The 19,394-nt window shown below is 44.4% G+C and overlaps 1 protein-coding gene across 1 annotated transcript; it reads left to right on the top strand.

Annotated features, from left to right (window-relative positions):
• The first annotated feature begins 6,733 nt into the window (after positions 1 to 6,733).
• On the top strand, positions 6,734 to 18,974 carry ERMN (ermin). Its single transcript, XM_084829656.1, has 3 exons — positions 6,734 to 6,977; positions 7,599 to 7,679; positions 18,499 to 18,974. Exons 1-3 carry the CDS (start codon positions 6,734 to 6,736, stop codon positions 18,972 to 18,974), a joined length of 801 nt encoding a protein of 266 aa, XP_084685782.1.
• The last annotated feature ends 420 nt before the right edge of the window (positions 18,975 to 19,394 follow it).

Genomic DNA, 19,394 nt, shown 5'->3' with positions numbered 1-19,394 from the left:
TATATGTCCTACCAGCTCCACTGCTCACTAGTGAAAGGGGCCTGCCGAGAGTCCTTTGTCTGAAGTCAACACCGTGTCATAATACAAAACCTTTTTTGAAAAAAGAATGAGAAACTCCCATGGGAGGGAAAGGACACCATTCCCCAAGCAAAGATAGAGGTTCAAAGCAGGCAGATATGAAAAGAAACCAACTTCTTATGAGTAAGAAGCAGTGAACTATCCAGGGGACCATATGCACAGCACCGCTTTCAACCTTCACTCCATCATAACTGTGCAGCATAGCAGCTGTGAATTAGCGTCTACTATGGTACATGCGCGATTTACTGCAGACTTCTCCAACAGGAAAATCTGCTGTGCCCCAACACATAGCCATTGAAGCAAAGTAAACTGTGGCAGTCGTGCCGCTCTTAAAAAAAAACATTATATTTAAATGCGCAGCTGTGCAGGTACATGAGTGCAGGGGTGCGACACATCGGGTTTTAGTGGCTGTTTTGTATTTTAGGGGTTCTTTTGTGTCTGTTGGTTCCTTGTTAGGTAAAATGTGGGTGGTCTGCTCCTTCGTCACCATGCCAACTGTTTGGCAGTCCTCCAGGCCAAGACTCTCACTATGGGTTGCACACACCAAGGCGTGTGCCCGTGAGAGGTACATGCCTACCCATAATTCCAAAATGGTTGTCGGAGTGAAGTTGGTCTTGGACCTTCTGTTCCCCCAACACCCACCCCCAGCCCTTGGCCACTGACTCCAAAGCAGCCATTGCGAAGATACGAAGCTGCGAAGGTGTGTGAAAGCGTGGTTGAAGAAATGAGCACGCTTCTCTGTGCCTTTGTAACTGCGCAGCCTCAAAGGAACAAGGAGTTGTGAAGGGGCATCACAGAGTGACACAAGCACTAGGCATGCCTACCACACGCCCACCACAAAATGCGAAGTCGGTCGGGGAAGGGAAGGGACAGATGGCTTGCAACCGTGGGAAACCCGCAGCAAACCAAAAACATCGCAATGAAATGCCTCTTTGGAAATCCGCATTTTCCAGGTGAAAACCACAGTTTGGCTGCGAAGTGGTGACTACATCATATGTCCCAAAGGTCCTTGAATCGCAGCAGCTCCAGAGTAAATGGTTCATGTAGATGGGGCCCTGATGTCTATTTATTCATGTACTTCAAACACTTCAGCCACTATCAGGATAACATGTACCCCACTGAAAGAAACCATGGAAGAATAAAACATTTTAAATGAGAAAAATGTGAGCAGCCAGCTACAGAATCCACCAAAGGTAAGTTGAAAATATTTAACAAAAACTGGAAACCATGCAAAGACAAGGATCTCCTGACCTCAACTGACAAGGCCTGCCAAAGACTCGGGGCTAAGGCAGCAAAGGCCCTACTTCTGGCTGTCTCTATTTGCATCTGATTCAAGCCTGCCCTGCGGTACAGGGAGCTGAACCTGACTGCCCAGCCTCAACTGCCACGTGGGCTGATTAAAGGGAGAAGCAGGCCCTTGAGTATGCAGGTCGCAGGCTGTGTAGCCATGACTGCTTTCATCAACAATGTTCTGGTTCATTCTACAGCTTCACAATGCATTTGGCGTGCATGAACAGCTATAGCCGCCTTGAGTCCTAGTATTGGGGAAAAGGCGGGATATAAATATAATAATAATAATAATAATAATAATAATAATATAGCAACAATTAGTCACCTCCTTTTGGCTCATTTTTTTTTAATGACAGCGATGGTAATCAGGGGACTGGAAGCAAAGCCCTATGAAGAGAGACTGAAAGAACTGGGCATGTTTAGCCTTGAGAAGAGAAGACTGTGGGGAGATAGGATAGCACTCTTCAAGTACTTGAAAGGTTGTCACAGAGAGGAAGGCCAGGATCTCTTCTCGATCATCCCAGAGTGCAGGACATGGAACAATGGGTTCAAGTAACAGGAAGCCAGATTCCGGCTGAACATCAGGAAAAACTTCCTGACTGTTAGAGCAATACGACAATGGAACCAATTCCCTAGGGAGGTGGTGGGCTCTCCCACACTGGAGGCGTTCAAGACGAGGCTGGACAGCCATCTGTCAGGGATGCTCTGACTTGGATTCCTGCACTGAGCAGGGGGTTGGACTCGATGGCCTTGTAGGCCCCTTCCAACCCCACTATTCTATGATTCTATGAATGACTGATTGAAATATGGGCGCTCAGTGATGATCAGATGTCTGGGCTTTGTGTCCATTTCCCAATGTTGGATCTGAGTCCAGCAGGAGGCTTGCAAGAAGAAAACCAAGAAAAAGAAAAGCAGAAAGATATAAGTGTTCTGCCTCGAAGCAGAAATGGTGTCATTTAAAACAGCAAATTATTGTCCTATGTGGCTTCAGATGTGGTGCCATTAAAGGAGAGAATAGACAGTGAAAGCTCATCTATATAGAAAGAAATGGTTCCTGTTATGGTCAGACAAGGAGTTTACTTTTTCTTTTTTAAAGCAATGAAGTTGCTGAATGTTATACAATGCATAGGTCTTAAACTCCATGGCATTGATTCTCTAGATTAGGGATGCTGAACGTCTTTCACCCTGAGGGCCAAATCCCATTTGGGGGTTGTGAATGATTGCTGAGACTAGCCCCAACAACCCTGCAAGGTAGGACAGGCCAAACCTGGCCACAAATCCTCACAAATGCCCAGTAGCCTTCCACCTAGGCCAATAGGCACTGAAATTAGCGCTGAAGTTATGCAGGGCACACCACACCCACTTGAAGTTGGGGAAACGTTTATTGAAGGAGAAGGGACAATTGGGGAAGGGAAGGGGAGAGGTGGTGGTTTGTACAGGAAATTATAAACAAGATTACCACAAACAAAACACCTGGGAACTCTGAGCGCCTTGATATGTATGCCAAAGCAAAATAACAAAGCTAGCTAGTCTATCCTATACATACCAAGGTATGGGCCTTCCAGGATAGTTTCCAGCCATCAACGCATCCAAGAACCACCAGGGCAAAGGAAGATGACCCGCCTCTTCCCCAGCCCCCTATTTAAGGCCCGGCCCTAGCAACTCAGGGCAAACTTTGTGTAGCCAATCAAAGCTCAGCCCTAGGGCAGACCACCCTCACCTCAGGAGAGGCAGGAGCTTCCCACCAGACACAGCTGTTATCTCTTTCTCGATTAACACGGACTGAGCTTGGCCTTGAGCAGGAGGGCCCGGGAGCTGCTAGATAACAGCCAGCTCCAGGGGGTTCCCTTGGAGGTGACAGCCCGGCCTGTTTTCATGGTAGACAGCAGGCCTTCGTTCTTGAGAGGGGCTCTTGGGGGCTGCACTCCAGTGGTTGGTGGGGCTGATGGCAAAATGGGGTGGGACCCAAGGCAAAGGGGGAAGGTCCAAGATACCAAGAGCCTCGTGTGGCGCAGAGTGGTAAGGCGGCATTATTGCAACCGAAACTCTCCCCACGACCTGAGTTCGATCCCAGCGGAAGCTGGGTCTTGGGTAGCCGGCTCAGGTCGACTCAGCCCTCCATCCTTCCGAGGTCGGTAAAATGAGTACCCAGCTTGCTGGGGGAAAGGTAGTCACGACTGGGGAAGGCAATGGCGAACCACCCCGCTACAGTCTGCCATGAAAACGCCAGCGTAAGCAGCGTCCCTCTAGGGGTCAGCAATGACTCGGTGCTTGCACGGGAGGAACCTTTCCTTTCCTTTCAAGATACCAGAAATACCAGTAAATTTAAGCTTCAAGCTCCTACCACCAGTAACTCAGCCTTAAGAGAGCCATTCAGCCATTTAGAATAGGGGACAAATTGCACACAAACTGGGAAACCACCAAACAATGGGCAGTTGGGGGGAAGGGGATAGGGCCAGGGGAAAGGGGTATGTTCATCTAGGACACCCCAAAGGGCCTGACTGGGCCAGCTTTCGCCAGCATGCCTGAGGTTCTGGACTCCTGCTCTACGTATAGTCATGTGCCACACTGTGTGAGCAGCTCAGTTCCACAGTCGGGGTTACGCATATGACCGAGGAATACTCTGCCATATGGATGAGAGTCAATGCTGCCATCCATACCGTGACATGTGAATGGGTGCTACCACAGCTGCCTCACATCTAAGCGCACATTGCATTCAGTCTGAGCGCATAGTTCCAATGTAGCCACGCAATCTGCACGCAGATGTTGACTTTGCTTCCAGATCTCCTTCACTGGCACTGAACTGGTGGCTGGATGTGAGCAGGCGCACTGTGGACCCACTTGAGCATTCGACTCATGGGAAGCATAAGCCGAGCCTTGCGGATTCATCTCAAAAAGTTTGTTCCATTCCCGCTGTTGTTGTTGCTATTTAAATCCGGCATTTGCATTTCGAGAATTCAGCCTCTTCCTGAGAAGAGCTAAACATTTATAATCTCAGAAGTATAACAACTTTGTGAAGTTGGAAGGAACTTGAAGGGTATGCTCCCCAGCACCCTGTGTTAAGGTGGGCTCTTCTAACTCAAGCACCTCACTAGAGTAGCTGATTTTACTCACAAGCAGGGATCAAGGAAAATGTGCACCAAGCCAGTGCATCTTGAGTATAAGGAGCACAGTCAGCTGCCTCAAGCAAGCAAGTAAGCAATGAAAGCTGGGAGAAGAAGGTGAAAATGTTCCATGGGGAATTAGACCCAGGATAATCCCTTCTTGTTCTTAAATTTGGGCTCTCCTTCTGCTAGTCTTTGACCCCTATCCTAAGACTACCCATGATCCAATAGCCATTTGTGGCCCTCATAGATCTGATAGGAAAAATCCACTTCTGGTGGCAGGCTATAATCCAGTTCCTACATACTTGTGAGTAAGCCCAGCTGAACTCAGTGGAACACATAGGTAAGCGTGATTTGACACGTGTATGTACAGTATTCTTGAGGTGTCAGATTAAAACATGGTTCCTGCTACCATTCAGACGTACTATGGAGGTGCCTGGCAAAACCATATAAAAGAAAACTCAACTTGGAGTTTCTGTGTCTTAGACACAGACTCCTTTCCTTTCCTCAGTTCTATCTTGAAGGCCAGCCAGGATTGACTTTTGGTGAAGACCTCTGTGCATGATGTTTAAATGACAAAGTCATTTGGCCTTCTATTGATATGACTGCTACTGGTGGTGTTGCTGCTGTTAGCGTCATTGTTGGTTTTAATTGTTGTTTTAACTGTTGGCTTTATTGTTTGTATGTTTTTATCACTTTTAATATTTTAACTGTTTTTATGTATTTTATTGTTGTAAGCTGCCGTGGGAGGGCTTCTGCCCTGAAAGGTGGCCAAGAAATATTTTAAATAAATAGTGTGTGTAGTAGATAGGTTGCTCCCTAGCTTTGGGAGCTGCTTATTCTAGAGATCAGAGAGTTGATGTACACAATAGGTGAGTTGGCACATCATGCTAAGCCACCCTGAAGATAAGCTGCTGCAGGTTGTTTGTTTGCTCGATAACCCACTTTACTCCTGACAGATGATTGGGTGCTCTGTGGTTTGCCATGGGTTGTTCCCCCTTAGTCCTCCCAGCCGCTCCTGGCACATATCCCAGCCACCTTTGCTGCAGAAATCCTTGTTTCCCTGTTCCCTACATCAGCACCCTTTCTGCAATTGGTCTGCCAAGATTGCCAGCTCATGAGCCCCCTGCCCCCTGGCATCAGATCGCCAAGTGTATATAATTTTCTGAGTCTTTATGAATGCGGTAATGCATTCATAAACTTTAAAAAATATATTTGGGGTCTTACACAAGTGCATAGGAGTGCAAGACCACCTGCTCACTAGCCCAGCATTCCAATATCCCCCTCTTGTCAATGTCCTTGTCAGTTTTCACTGCTCTTGCCAGGTGGCTCTCTAGTGGTTCCTGACAACCCACAATGAAGTCACTGTGCTGGATTCGGATGTCACATCAAGCGACCTTGAAAATAAGCCACCCTGAACAACCCAGCAACAAGCCATGGATTATCAGGGTGGAAAATATCCAGGTTGAAAAGTACAGAGCATCTTTTAGTTGCTGGTTTTTTGTTCATTGTTTTCAAACATTTTAGCATTCTGTAACCTTTTGTGGATAAGGCCAAGTTAAAAATGGAAAAAAATAATGTGGGGCATGGGGAATACAGTTATCCAGAATAGCTGAAAGAAAGTGTCACAATCACATGCAGGTTTACCTCCTCTTCCCTCAATGCCCACTTTTATTCTTTCACAAATTTCAAGTGAACTCTGTGTCTGACCAAGGGTGGGCCATGGTTTAACCAGAATATTTAGCCCATTTGGGAATGTTAAGCTGGTTACACACAGCTAATGTGACTCAAGGTGGTCACTCGGTGTGGATTAAAGATTTAGAACAATCGCCACTCCTGTTACAAGGCCAGGCATACAAAGAACCATTCTGAATCAAGGACAACAATCTTTGTTTATTACTGCTGGGCTGACATGCTGAAAGCCCTGCTCTGCATGCCAGCACAAAAAGCTTTGTTGCTTGCAGATTGTTTGTTTATGTAAATTGAAATGGGGCATTTTATTATGCAACAGAAAGACTCCAAATGACAAGAAAGGTGCTGATTGGATAGCTTCGTGGAAAGGGAATCTGAGACAAATCCTGACATTGTTATTCTATTCGCTGTTTTGGCTACAACAACTTCAGGAGAAGAGAAGCTTGTTGACTCTTCAAGGCTTTTTCAGTTGTGGACAATCAATTGGTTTGATTTCTTCAGTGATCATAGGATATCAGATCATCACCGGACACATATCCACAAGGAACCAGTTGGATACTACAGTAATCATGACAGAAGATGTCCAAGTTTCAACCAGCGTGTCTGAATATAATCGGAATGTGCCCTCTGAAAAACCACAGCTCCAAGTCATTGATATTATTGATCAAATAGCAAATTCTGTTGAGATATTTCCTTATGAAACAGCAGAGCCTAATCCTGGTTTTCTACTTACACAAGAAACCCAAGAAGGAACCAATAATTTAATTGAGAACACAGCATATGAAGTGTCAGTTGGGATGAAGGAACATGGAGGTAAAATGCCATACTTTAATATTTTCCCCTCCAATTGTGTGGGGAATAAAATCATGAAATGCTGTAAATATCAATGTTTAATAGTTTTTCCCTTAAAATTTCCTTTCTGTTTTTATTTGGGTCTGTAAATATTATAAAGTCATTGTGTATGAATGAATAACACTGAGTGAAGGTTACTGACATTCCAAAAATCTGTTCAGCTATCAAAATTAATATAAATGAAAAAGCAAATGTGATTCTTGTCCTAAGCTTGATCTAGCCAAAATTAAGTACTTTTAATTCTCATAAATTCTCTTGTCAGAATCAATGTGAAATGGCTTAACATTGGTTGGATTGTGTCCAAGGCTTGGAAGCTCAATTAATTTTAATTGAACGTGCTTCTAAGTGGTTAGCTTGACTAAAAAAAAAAAAAAAAAGGCATTGCATTAGAAGTCAGTCATTGATTGCCGTGGAACATATTTCTGCTGTAAGTGCCTCAAGATGAAAATGTAACTGAAAAGATATCTCCAGGCAGAGACGTTTAAGCTACACTATACGGCTGAAGGGATTAGTAATTGCAGCTGTAATCACTAATCAGTTTTTAGGAGATGTCACTTTTATACTGTCTTGTATCTTCTAAAGGAAAGCCAGAGGGAAACAAGGAAGAAAAAGCTGACATATCTTCCCAGGAAACAAGAGACTGGGGAGAAGAATCTAGAGAAGGTGAGAAAACTTGGATTTTGTAAGTAGAAAAAAAACAACATGGCTTTTGGCAAGTATAGGCATGGTCTAATCAAAGTTAAGCACGGTGAAGTCCAACTGATGTTAGTGGGCTAATTACACAGATACTTACATCTCTACCATTGAAATAAATTGAAGTTACAGTCTTACTCTTAAGAGTTTGACTTTAGCTAGATTTTTTCGCTATAAGGAGAGAACAATTATTTGGGCACAGAACTAAAAATGGGGGCTATTTTCCCAATTATGTTAAACAGCTTTACGTTAATAGTTCAGTGCCGCATGACTGATGTTAGTGATACTGGACGATACACGATTTCAGGAATGACAGAGTATATATAGCTGATTACATGTCCCACAGCTGGGGCAGTTTATTTGTCTTTCCCCCCATACATATCTATTCAGTTAACTAATATTATTCACTTGTTCGCTTCAGTTACCCATATTTCCTGTAAAAATGTACCCGTAAAAATCATAAGCACACCTGCTTCATTTGGGGGTGTGGTGTGGTGTGTGGAGGGGGAAATAATCCATCAGCCACGGTAGAGTAATACCTTTATTAGAGCCAAGTAAAATGACTCAAAGGTTGTGATCAAGCAGCTGAATTCTCCAGAACTCTTCTTCAAGTGGAAATCCAAACAGCAAGCACCTTGCCCCCTCAAACAGAGTGGGACTTTCCAAAATGGTTGTAACAGGAGAACTGCTGTTTGTATCGAAACTCAATTTCAGGAGTTAAACAAGGCTAAAATAATTTGAGCAGACAATTAGCCGAGGTACTGTCAAAACAGATGCAAATTAATAGCAAAAAAAGAGAAAGAAAAGCTAATGAGCATAAATCAATGTATGTTTACTCTGAAGTACATTCCAATTGTGTTTAGGATTGCAGCCTACAAACAGTGGGATGGGTAGGAAAGTATGGTGTACTCATTTTACAGCTGCCTTGGATTGAGGAAAGTGTTAGGGAAATCTAACATCTATCAGTGGCTCGCTTTGTTCTCAGCCCTTTGGAGAACCCAGCTACTGAAAAATGAATTTTCCCACATTCACACTGCACCGTACAAGCACACAATAAAACCAATTAAATAATATTTCACACACAAACTCCTAGGCTCAGGCACTTTATCTCTAAATTGCAGGCAGCTTTTTACTACCTATCCAATTTAACCTAATTAATACTTAAGACACCACAGGCAAAAGTTGAATGGAGCATTTTGTTGTAACATTAAAGCACCAATTAAGCCAGAGAGTAGCTGGAGATGTGTGTGACACCCGTCTAAATGATGTGGCCTGCCATGTTTGCGTGTAAGGAAAGAAGAGCCTGTAGGTGCAACATGGCCTGTAGGAAATGCACACAAACACAAATGCAGATGGCTTGTGTGATTATTAACCCAGGTAGTGACTGAATGCTGTCACTACACAGCCCCCCCCCCCCTCCAATACTGCAGGGAATGATGGGGTGGGTGGGTGTTTGGCTCATCTCTTCAAGACAGCAGCTGATGTGAAACAGGTCAGTACCTCTGAAGCAGCAGCCTGCAACCCGGCTCAGTATGCAGGCTCATGGGCAGCACTGCATTCGCAGGAAAAAAGTAGGGAAGAATAACAGGGACAGCTGCCCTGATGCAAACTCTCTCTGTGTTAGGCACTAAATGGGCCTTGGTAATATTTTAAATCAGTCTCCCCCAACCTGATGCCCTCCAGATATGTTGGACTACAACTCCCAGCATCCCCCAGCTACCAGGTTGAGGAAGGCTGTACTAAATTTATTTTCTTTGTTACATTTGTATCCTGCCTTTCCTCCAAGGAGCCCAAGGTGGTGTACGTATGATCCTCCTCCTTTCCATTTTAGCCTTACAACAACCCTGTGAAGTGGGTTAGGCTGAGAGTCAGTGACTGGCCCAAAGTCACCCAGTGAGCTTCATGACCGAGTGGGGACTAGAACCCGGATCTCCCGACTCCCAGTCCAACACTCTAGCCACTGCGCCATGCTGGCTGTAAAAGATCTAATGTGTCTAGCTTGGAAAAACTGGACACGTTTTTCCAGTTCAGCAGATGAAAGGTCCACTGTCAGCTTTCTGAGAGGGGCTCGGTGAGGGCAGCAGAGTGAAGTCTTAGTTCCTCAGGATCAAAGCAGACATGGCACTAATCACAGGAAAATAATTAATGTGCATGTTTTTTTAAAAATGTAAATAGCTGCTGTGTGTGAGAGAGAGAGTGTGTGAAAGAGAGAGAGAATGTGCAGGATCAGGACTGTGATGTGTGGTGAACGGTTACCCCTCCTGCCCATCACAGTCCCGACTAAAATTGCTCCCCCCCACAAAGGTGCTACTACCTCTGGGAGGGAAACTCCCACTGGCGATAATAGAAGCTTCCCTCCTCGGACTAACAGTAGCTTGGGGGTGAGGGGAGGGGAGGGAAGGATGATCATCACTGTGGTGGGGGAGGAAAAGATTAACCTTTCCAGTCCTGCTAGGACCCTCTACACAATAGCTGTTTATGGGGTGTGGGGTTTTAAAGTGCATGCCCGTTGGCAATTGCTTTCATGCCATTAACTTGGGGCCTCACTGGCTCACATACTCCTTGGGGCCTCTTTAATTCACATACTCAACCACTGAATACGCTGCTAGTGAGGTGAGAAGCAAACTGGAGACATGTATATATTTTAACGAACTCTGTCCTGCCAAAAATGCACCCACTGGATGACTTGCAAACAGCCGAGAATGATAAGATCTAAAACTGTTCAAATCCATTAACATGACTGGATACTAGCAACTAATGTGCGGCACAGCTTCTGAGATGACCAGTGGTGTAGCAGAGGCAGGGCTCGCAGGGACGCAGCCCTGGCACTTTTTCATCAGCAGGGACACTGATGTCATCAGCCACCCCTCTCAGAATTCCCTGTTCTCTCTGAGCTGAGCTGTGAGCCTCAGTGTAGCTGTGGGGGGAATGAATTTTCCAAGCAACAATATATTGTTCCATGTTGGAATGCAAAGTATTTGGGATGACTTGGTCTGGAATGGGCAATGAAGACCTATCCGCTTTACCAAAGATGTGCTCCTGGTGGAGATGAAAACTCCTAGAACTGCTTTGTTGATGTGGATCGACACAGCTGCCTGAAATTTTTGGACTGCCCTTGGAGACTATCACGATGAGCTCCTGCATTTCCAAATTTACCACTGCACCACTGTGTGTGTGTGTGTGTGTGTGTGTGTGTGTCTAGTTCAATCCAGCTGGGTGTGTGGACGTTTCTGTTGGAGGGGAAGGGGGGGATATAATGAAGGCGCTTAGGGAAGGCTAATGGGTAATGTTGGGGTGCTAAGGGAGTGTGCAAGGGGGCTGTTTAAATGAGAAGGGATCTGTCCATGAGGGCTGCGTCAAGAGGGTGAAGCTTCCATAGAGTATCATATTTTGAAAACCTAAAATGTTTGTGTTTGAGTGAGTGAGTGAATGAGTCGGTGGATGGGTGGGTGAAAAATATTTTAACACCCCTGCATTTTTTCTCAGATGTCCAGTTGAAATACCACTGCCTTACTCTCAGCTGCACTGTTTTTGGATCCCAGTTGAAGGCTGTATATCTGACAAGGTTGTCCAATCTTAGAAGAGGGCGTGGCTGTGAGGGGGCGTGGCTGTGACTGTCACCAAGGGACCCTGCACTTCTGAATGTGAATTTGCCACTACACTACTGGAGATGACTTGCTATATCGAGAGGGAAAAGCATCAGGAGCAGTATAGCCAAAAAGCATTTAGGAGAACTTGGAATTCCAGCAGAAGTTGCCTTACAGGTCTGCAACTATTCTGGACTTGCCCCCAGCTTTTGCCAATCACTACTCTCAGGAATCACTCTAGGGCAGCCCTCCCCAACTTGGTACTTTCCAGTTTTTTTGGACTACAACTCCCAGCATTCCTGATCATTGGCCTTACTGGCTAGGATTGATGGGAGTTGAAGTCTAAAACATCTGGGGGGAGTACTAGGTTGGGGTTAGGGGGTAGCTCTATTTCAGGGCCGGCCTTACCATTAGGTAGAGTGAGGCAGTCGCCTCAGGTGGCGGATGCTGGGAGACAGCAGCACAGTGTTGGAATTGAGAGCTGTATGCCACATGGCATTTCGTGGACTCCTGAAGCTAGCCAGCTGCCTTCAGGTGCAGTGGAGGACATTGTCCCATTGTCAATACTGAAGAAAGATTCAACTGCCAGTCCAGTACATGGGATGGGGCGGGGGGACCTTCTTGTTCTTTGCCTCAGGAGACAAAATGTCTTGGGCTTTCCTGGCCTTGCTTTATTTATCTATGTGCTTCTTGTTTACTTCTTCAGGCTAGATGGTGTGTGCGTGTGTGTGTGTATTTCCTGCATTTACATGTGGTATCCGGTGATCTCCCCTCCAAGGGACTGATTAGGCACGGTGAATTAATGGTGCCCTTCCCTTTTAAGTACACTTAGCATCCAGAGTCATCCCTCCCTTGTCCTCCCTTAGACTAGGAAAATGAGTCAAGATAGCTGGATATCCTGGAATTACAATGCCCAAACTCCCTGTATCATCTCTTTTGCCAGATTGGACATCCAGCCAGTTAAAAAAGAAAAAAAGGAGAGTAAAGTCGTTCCAAAGTGACAATTCAGTTTTTCTGCTGGACCATGTCCTTTCAGGATTTGATCTGGCCAAAATCTCATGCTTGGCCACAAAGTCTCTGCCTTGCATTGTTAAATGTTCTTCTCCAGTGCATAATGTTTAGGCCTGGTTTAGGCATTAAACATCTTGTTCGTGGTCTGACTGGCCATGAGCGTATGCTCAGCTGAGCAAACATCATCACTCTCATCAAACAAGGGACTGCCTCATCCAGTAAGGATTGTGTCTGGAAGCAGACTACTGCGCATAGATATCTATGATGGATTAAACACCACGAGGCCCGACATGTGGTGCATATGTGGTTCCCTTTGCAGAAATGGGGCATCCAGCTTCTGGGGCATTGTGTATAGATCCTGGATTGGTTTTATATGCACAATTCATAGGGATAGGCAACTGGGTGACCTCCAGGCGTTTCAGACTACAGTGACCAGAACTCCTGATCATTTGCCATGTTGCCTGGGGCTTATGGGGTTGTAGTCCAAAATATCTGTAGGGCACCAGATTGCCTACCCCTGTCCTAACATATGGACTGTGACATCAGCTTGGACAGTGCTGATAATTTTGCGGGGTGGGCCAGGCACATCTCTAAGTAGCTACTTGTAAAGGGTGCACATCTGTTTGATGGGTTGGTGCATGCAGATCTGCCTGAAAGAACTGCCTGATTATCAGCACAATTATGAATAACCATAATTAAACTTGACTGTTAGCTATAAACTTCTAGAAAATTTTACATAGAATTATTAATTATTTTGAAAAACAACACAGTATTGTAAGTACTGCTCATGACCTTGGTATGAACATTATCTTCTACTTAAGGGTGCCAAAGGATTTCTTTTTCAACTCTCCTGAGCGTGGCACTAAAGTCTCAAGAAATTTTTATGCAGAGGGAAGTAAATGTTTGGACAGCTCATGCATATGTATATAAGGTACATTTGCCATATACCTTTCCCTTCTTTTGGATTTCCCAGTGGTGGTTTGTGTAATAATTTAAGCAAGGATGACAACACCGCTGTGCTGATCCTTATAGACCAATGTCTTATTTGAGGGAGAAAGGTAAACTTTGATAGTAGTTGGAAACACCAAACAGGAGTAAGAAAATGTTTAAGCATCATCAGGACCTTTGTTTTATCATGTTTGTGAGCACAATGTTAAGGATCACAGTTCTGGCAAGACTGCCAGAACATGTGATCTTCATGCAGTCTGTGCTCACATCTAACTCCAGTCCTGGAACTGGTACATTAATAGTACTTGTTTCCATTCCCAATGTGACATATGGGGGCAGGAAGGGGTCTTGGCCCAGTAGACGGCTTCATCACTACCTCTATGGACGGCAAGCAACAAAGAATAGTTAAGGAGGCAGATGGATGACTTGCTAGTATCATTTCACGAAGACCTGATAGAGCCTGTGGATACAGGCAACTTCTCTGCTTGTTTAAATTTATAGAGATTTGAAATAAAATACTTTACGTGGTTGAAAAGTACTTAAAACAAACAAACAAACAAACAAACAGCAACTATGAAATTACTGGCTAAAAGCAACGCTATACCAGATAGTAAGTTCCATTCTGATATACTCAGAAGTCAGTCCCACTGAATTCCCAGGGAACTGGGTCTAAGATGATAGCCTTAAAAATGCACATAACTGCATACTTGGAATCTTGTTCTGAGATCTTTACAAAACTTGCATGCTCCAGACACCTCTTTAGTATATGCTGTACAGCAGGGGTGATGGACTCTTTCAGCCTGAGGGCCAAATTCCATTTCAGAGATGCTCTTGGGGGCCGCATTCCAGTGGTGGGTGGTGCTGAAGGCAAAGGGGGTGTGTCCAAAGGCAAAAAGGGCGGGGCCAAAATACCAAAAATGCCAGCATATTTTAGCTCAAAGCTCTTACTGCCGGTAATTCAGCCTTAGGAGTGGCATTATCAAGATTTTGGAATGGTAATAAAAAATCAGATACCACCCAACGATTGGTGACCAAGGAAAGGAGGTGTGGCCAGGAGAAGGGTGTGTGGCCATCTTGGGAATCCCAGAGGGCTGGCCTGGAAGCCCAGGAGAGCCATATTTGGCCTGAGGTTCTGCACCTGTGTTCTACAGGGAAAATGTCTGCAGGTCATGTGCCTTGTTTGTGTGGAGCTCTGTGTAGTAGGATTAAGAACATCATAATAAGCTTCTGCTCTGACCTACATAGCTGTTCCTCATGTAGAGAAGAATCTGGTGAATGTTGCTAAGCAAAAAATGTGTGTGGATCCCCACAGATTTTTCCCACTCATGCGGCTAAAATTAATGTCCCGTTAAGACTTACTCCCTAATAAGTGTGCATAGGGTTGCAACCTTAGTCCCATGATTGAAACCACCATGGGTGCTGCTATTAAATTAAAGAGATGTCTGACCAGTTGAAACAACAAATGAATAGATGATGGTGCTGAACCATCTGTGCTCTGCCCTTCCCAAAGTAGGGTATGACTCTTTCCACCCATAGAGTTGGTTTTCTTCTCTAGGAGCATCAGGCAGATTCATGTGCAGAAGGTAACCAACCTGGTGTCCTCTAGATGTTTTGGACTACAACTCCCATAAGCCCCAGCCAGCATGGCCAGTGGTCAGGAATTGTGGGAGCTGTAGTACAAAACAACTGGAGGGCACTTGGTTGCCTACCCCTGTCCTAGTGTATGTATCAGGAAGAGATTGAAACAAGGCTTTTGATACCTCCTCTTCACCCTGAGCATCAGTGCAGAAAGCTTATAGAAATGTGACCCTGGAGTTTAGGCTGAATTGAAGGTTTTTGCTTTCATCGTGTTTGCTAGTGTGATTTCACAACCTTCACATTGCATTAATGCCAGTCATTTGCATTTTGCTTAACGAGACCTGGCAAATCATTCCATACATTTAGACCCACTTTAACTCTTTGTCAAAAGCCATCATTATCCAGTGCCACAGAGGAGCACAAAGGAGATGCTGTTTTATCAGCTTTTCAGAGCTTACAGATGTGCATTGCATTTTTATCAAATGGCTTTGGGCAAAATATTACAGCTCCAGGCTTTCCAAAATATTCCAGATTGGGGCTGATTGGCTGATCTAGACAACGGAATAGACATTGTCATTGGTTCCTGAGCCATTGTTCTGTCTAGCAAGCCACACTGCATCTCCAGGATGAAATGGTTGATATACGGCACAGAGATCATAGATGGAATGGAATGCATAAAGAAGAGAAGAGTTACCAAGAGCTGGATATTCTACCTCCTCATTCACTATTTTTTCTTGTTGCTGCTGTTGTTATCAGGTTCAGATGCTGGTTTGTTCAGGTACTTTGCTGAACAAACCAGCATCAAACTTGGCTTCTCCCTCTGCCCCACTCCCAGATAAAACATGTCAGCTAACCTTCTCCTGACCTGCCAAAACCTTACTAGGCTCCACCCACTGATCCGACATTAAAACAACAATAATAATAGAGAGGCAGCCCTATTGAGAGGGTAGTGACAAATGGCTCACATGGCTGTGGATGAACTCCTGTGTCTTTTGATGCAAGATGGCAGTCTATACAGCTTTCAGTAAAGATGCATTTATTTAGGCTGCAATCCTATACACACGTACCTGAGAGTAAGTTCTACTGAAGTCAGTAGGGCTTCCTTCACAGTAGACATGTATATGAGTGCACTGTTAAAGGTTTTATATTTAACATATAAACCATTGTATGTTTTGCCTCAGCAATTTTATTAATTTATTTGTGGGCATACTGAGAAAATTAGACTGTTCTCCATTTTTCAAAATACTAAGGATAAGACCATCCACTCCAGGGGCTGTCCCTATTTTTTTTTTTTTTAATCTGTTCCTGGTGAATCGCTGTCCTCATTTGGTTTGTCTTTTCAGGATGCCTTGTTAAAAATGTATTAGTGCAAGTTGCTAGAGATGCCATTCTTCATTTCTGAATGGAGTGGTGCTGGTAGAGGGTGCATGTTGCAAGAACATGAACACTAAGGCTAGATCTACACTACTGCTTTGTAGCGGTACTGAAGTGCACTGATAACTGTTGGGGCACATTCCACATTCGATATACTGCTTTTGTAGTGTTATGTCCTGCTCTTTATTCCACATTATCCAAAATACTGCAACAAATGTCATTGTGTGACCTACGAGGTATAAATGTGCAAGGGGGATATAGCGTCACCATGATGCGATCGTAATGATAGGACACAAGGTATGGTTCTGGCCTAAGGCATCAAAGCAATATACAGACTTCCATTTTATGCATCAGTGAGGAGCAGTTGATAGTAGACCACAGCCCAGTCTTCTCCAACCTGGTGCTTTCCCAGGCATAACCCCATCACCTCAATGTAGTCCCAACACATCTGGAGGGCACCAAAGGTGGGAAAGGTTGCTATAGGCCAATTATGTGTTTTATCCTGCTATTGAGGACACACACACACCACACATATTTAACAAACAAAACATCCCAGACACAACTGTCTTAGCTCTTCAAAACAGTGCAGGGCAGACTGTTCCAGATGAGTGCAGCATACGTAATAGCAGGTGGAATAGAGCCTTCCTCAATTCAAAAAAGTGACTTAGGGCACAATCCTATGCACGGTTAGACATAAAGAGTCCTACAGTTCCTAGCATGCCCCAGCCAGCATGGTTGGTTTGGGAATGCTGGGAGTTGTAGGACTTTTTTCTGTCTAAACCTACATAGGATTGTTTGCATAGAGGGAGAGAGATTTAGAAGGAGAGCAGCATGTCTCTGATATAAACATGTCCCTCTTCTCTTCTGTGAAATCATCAGAATGCAATGGACAAAACAAAAACCCAAGGTGTGTGTGTGTGTGTGTGTGTGTGTGTATCTCAGAGCCATAGTCACTTTACATTTTGTAGCAGAAGCAAGAAAAGCAAGATGGTGAAGGGTTGGCTTCCTTGTATTCCCCACCCCTGTAAATGTCTGAATTGATCCTTAGGCCTTGATTATTTATTTATTTTTATTTATTTAAAAAAATCTGTGTCCCGCCCTATATCATTAAGATATCACACTATTATAAACTCTGGGGTGTTGTTGTTCTGTGTGAACTATGACCCTCCAAGCTAAAACACAAGTCATGCAACAGTAACCCAAGAGATAAAATGTCCCTGTACTATAAAGAAAATAAGTAATAATAATAAAAATATAATCATGGAAAGCTTAGAGGACACACCAGTCAGGACGCTAGACAAGAACCGTGTCTCTCTCCCAGCAAGAGCAGCACAGACACAGGAAATTCCTGACTCTACCCAGATACAATTAAATCCAGTAGCTAAACTATAGTCATTATCCACACAATATTATATTATCATTTAGCATTTGTATAGTGGTTTAAAGAAGCTTCCTCCAAGATGGTGTGCTCCACATGTTGTAGACTACAACTCACATAATCCCTGACCATTGGTCATGCTGGTTGGGGCTGATGTGAGTCTATAACTTCTGGATGGTGCCACATTGGAAAGGCTGCTTTAAGGTGTTCAAAGAGATCCACATAAATTATCTCAATACTTGCCACACCAAACTTGTCAGTTTTACTATTCCCAAATAGCAGATGTGGGGTGGGGGTATGGCTGAGAGACAGCGTCTTGCCTAGCGAATGTATGGCTGAGGCAAAATTTGAAGCAGAGATTTCCAGGTTCACAAGTCAGGCTGCAATCCTAAACTCACTTGCCCGAGAGTAAGCAAGTAGTATGGTGGTACATTTGGAAGCGCAGGTGGCCATCATGACCCTGCCCATAGCCACGTCCCCAAAATGCAGGCAACTGTGCTGAACCATATCAACAAACCAATTCTAGCAGTTTTCATCTCCACCAGGAATAGGTCTTAATGGGTCTTAATTGACCATTCAAGATTAAGTCACTCCAAAATACTTTGCATTGCATCAGGGCACAATATATTGTTTCTCAGAAAATTCATTTCCCCCCAACTACTGTGAAGATTTCAGCTAAGCTCAAAGGGACTAGGGAATTGGGGTGGGGTGTCCCATGCCGTCACCATCCTTGTTGATAAAACGGTGCTGGCACTTCATCCCTGTGAGCCCTGACCCCACTACACCCATTCTAGTGGAGTGTAGACTAAGACCCACTGCACTCATGAGTAAGCATGAGTGAGGCACTATTAGCCTCCTAGGCATTACTCTTACACTGTCTCTGCTATATTGTGACCGCTGTTATTTGTTATAGGGCTCTGTGGAGAGGGTCATCGCGTCAGCACCAAAGAACGTGAGGTAATTCAGCAGGAAGAACGGGGCCTACAGCAACCTCAGGATGAAAAGGTCTGCAGCGCTAATGAGGCGGAGGGGGATCAGGAGGTTGTGCAGCTGAGTGAACCCAAGGAGCAAATAAAAGATGAAACACAATTAGAAGCAAATGAGAACGCAACAGAGCAAGATTCAGATGGCACAGAAGAGGGAATGGAGAAGGAAGATAATGAGGATTCACAAAACCAAAGGCAGGAGGACAACAGCAAAGAATTCCTTCCAAACAGCCCCAGCTGTAACTCTCAGACTGAGAAACCCAATGAGCAGGCAGGCTCAGTGAAAAAAAATGATATCTCCAGGCACAGTTATTCTCAATACAATACAATATCTTATCGGAAGATCCGGAAAGGAAACACTAAACAGAGAATTGATGAATTTGAGTCCATGATGCATTCATAAACGGAGGCAGAGAATTTGATCAGCATGTTGCAGTTCCTCTCCCCACACATCCCCCCCATTGCCAGACATTTCTCCTCCTGTAATAGCACGTTATCAAAATGTCTTTTGTGGCTTTGATTCAACTAAACTTAGTAATGACTAAAGATGTAATCTTAGGCACCTTTAGTACTTGGGAGTAAGCTCCACTGACAACGCTGAGATTTACTTTCAAGTAAATACGCACAGGTTCGGGCTGCATGACTGCAATCTTACGCACACTTATTTGGGCAGAGGTCCAACTGCATATAATGGGACTTGCCTTTGAGTGCCCATTTATACATCTGGGATGTAAGACTCATTGAAACTAATAGAACAAGTTAGTCACGACTAACTTCAGCCCTGTTGCTTTCGGTGGGACTTAGTCACAACTAACTTTAGCTG

This window comes from Heloderma suspectum, chromosome 1, assembly GCF_057233095.1.
Source record: "Heloderma suspectum isolate Gila_16-S chromosome 1, 16-S_ref, whole genome shotgun sequence".
Classification (NCBI taxonomy): Eukaryota; Metazoa; Chordata; class Lepidosauria; order Squamata; family Helodermatidae; genus Heloderma; species Heloderma suspectum.
The sequence above is the reverse complement of the archived record's forward strand: the minus strand, read 5'-3'. Positions and strand labels throughout refer to the sequence as shown.

Excerpts from the sequence above, each read along its gene's own strand:
- ERMN (XM_084829656.1), top strand. The coding sequence starts at position 6,734 with ATGACAGAAGATGTCCAAGTTTCAACCAGCGTGTCTGAATATAATCGG. Across the intron at positions 6,978-7,598 it reads TGGGATGAAGGAACATGGAG|GAAAGCCAGAGGGAAACAAG; the intron begins GTAAAATGCCAT and ends TATCTTCTAAAG. Across the intron at positions 7,680-18,498 it reads GGGAGAAGAATCTAGAGAAG|GGCTCTGTGGAGAGGGTCAT; the intron begins GTGAGAAAACTT and ends TATTTGTTATAG.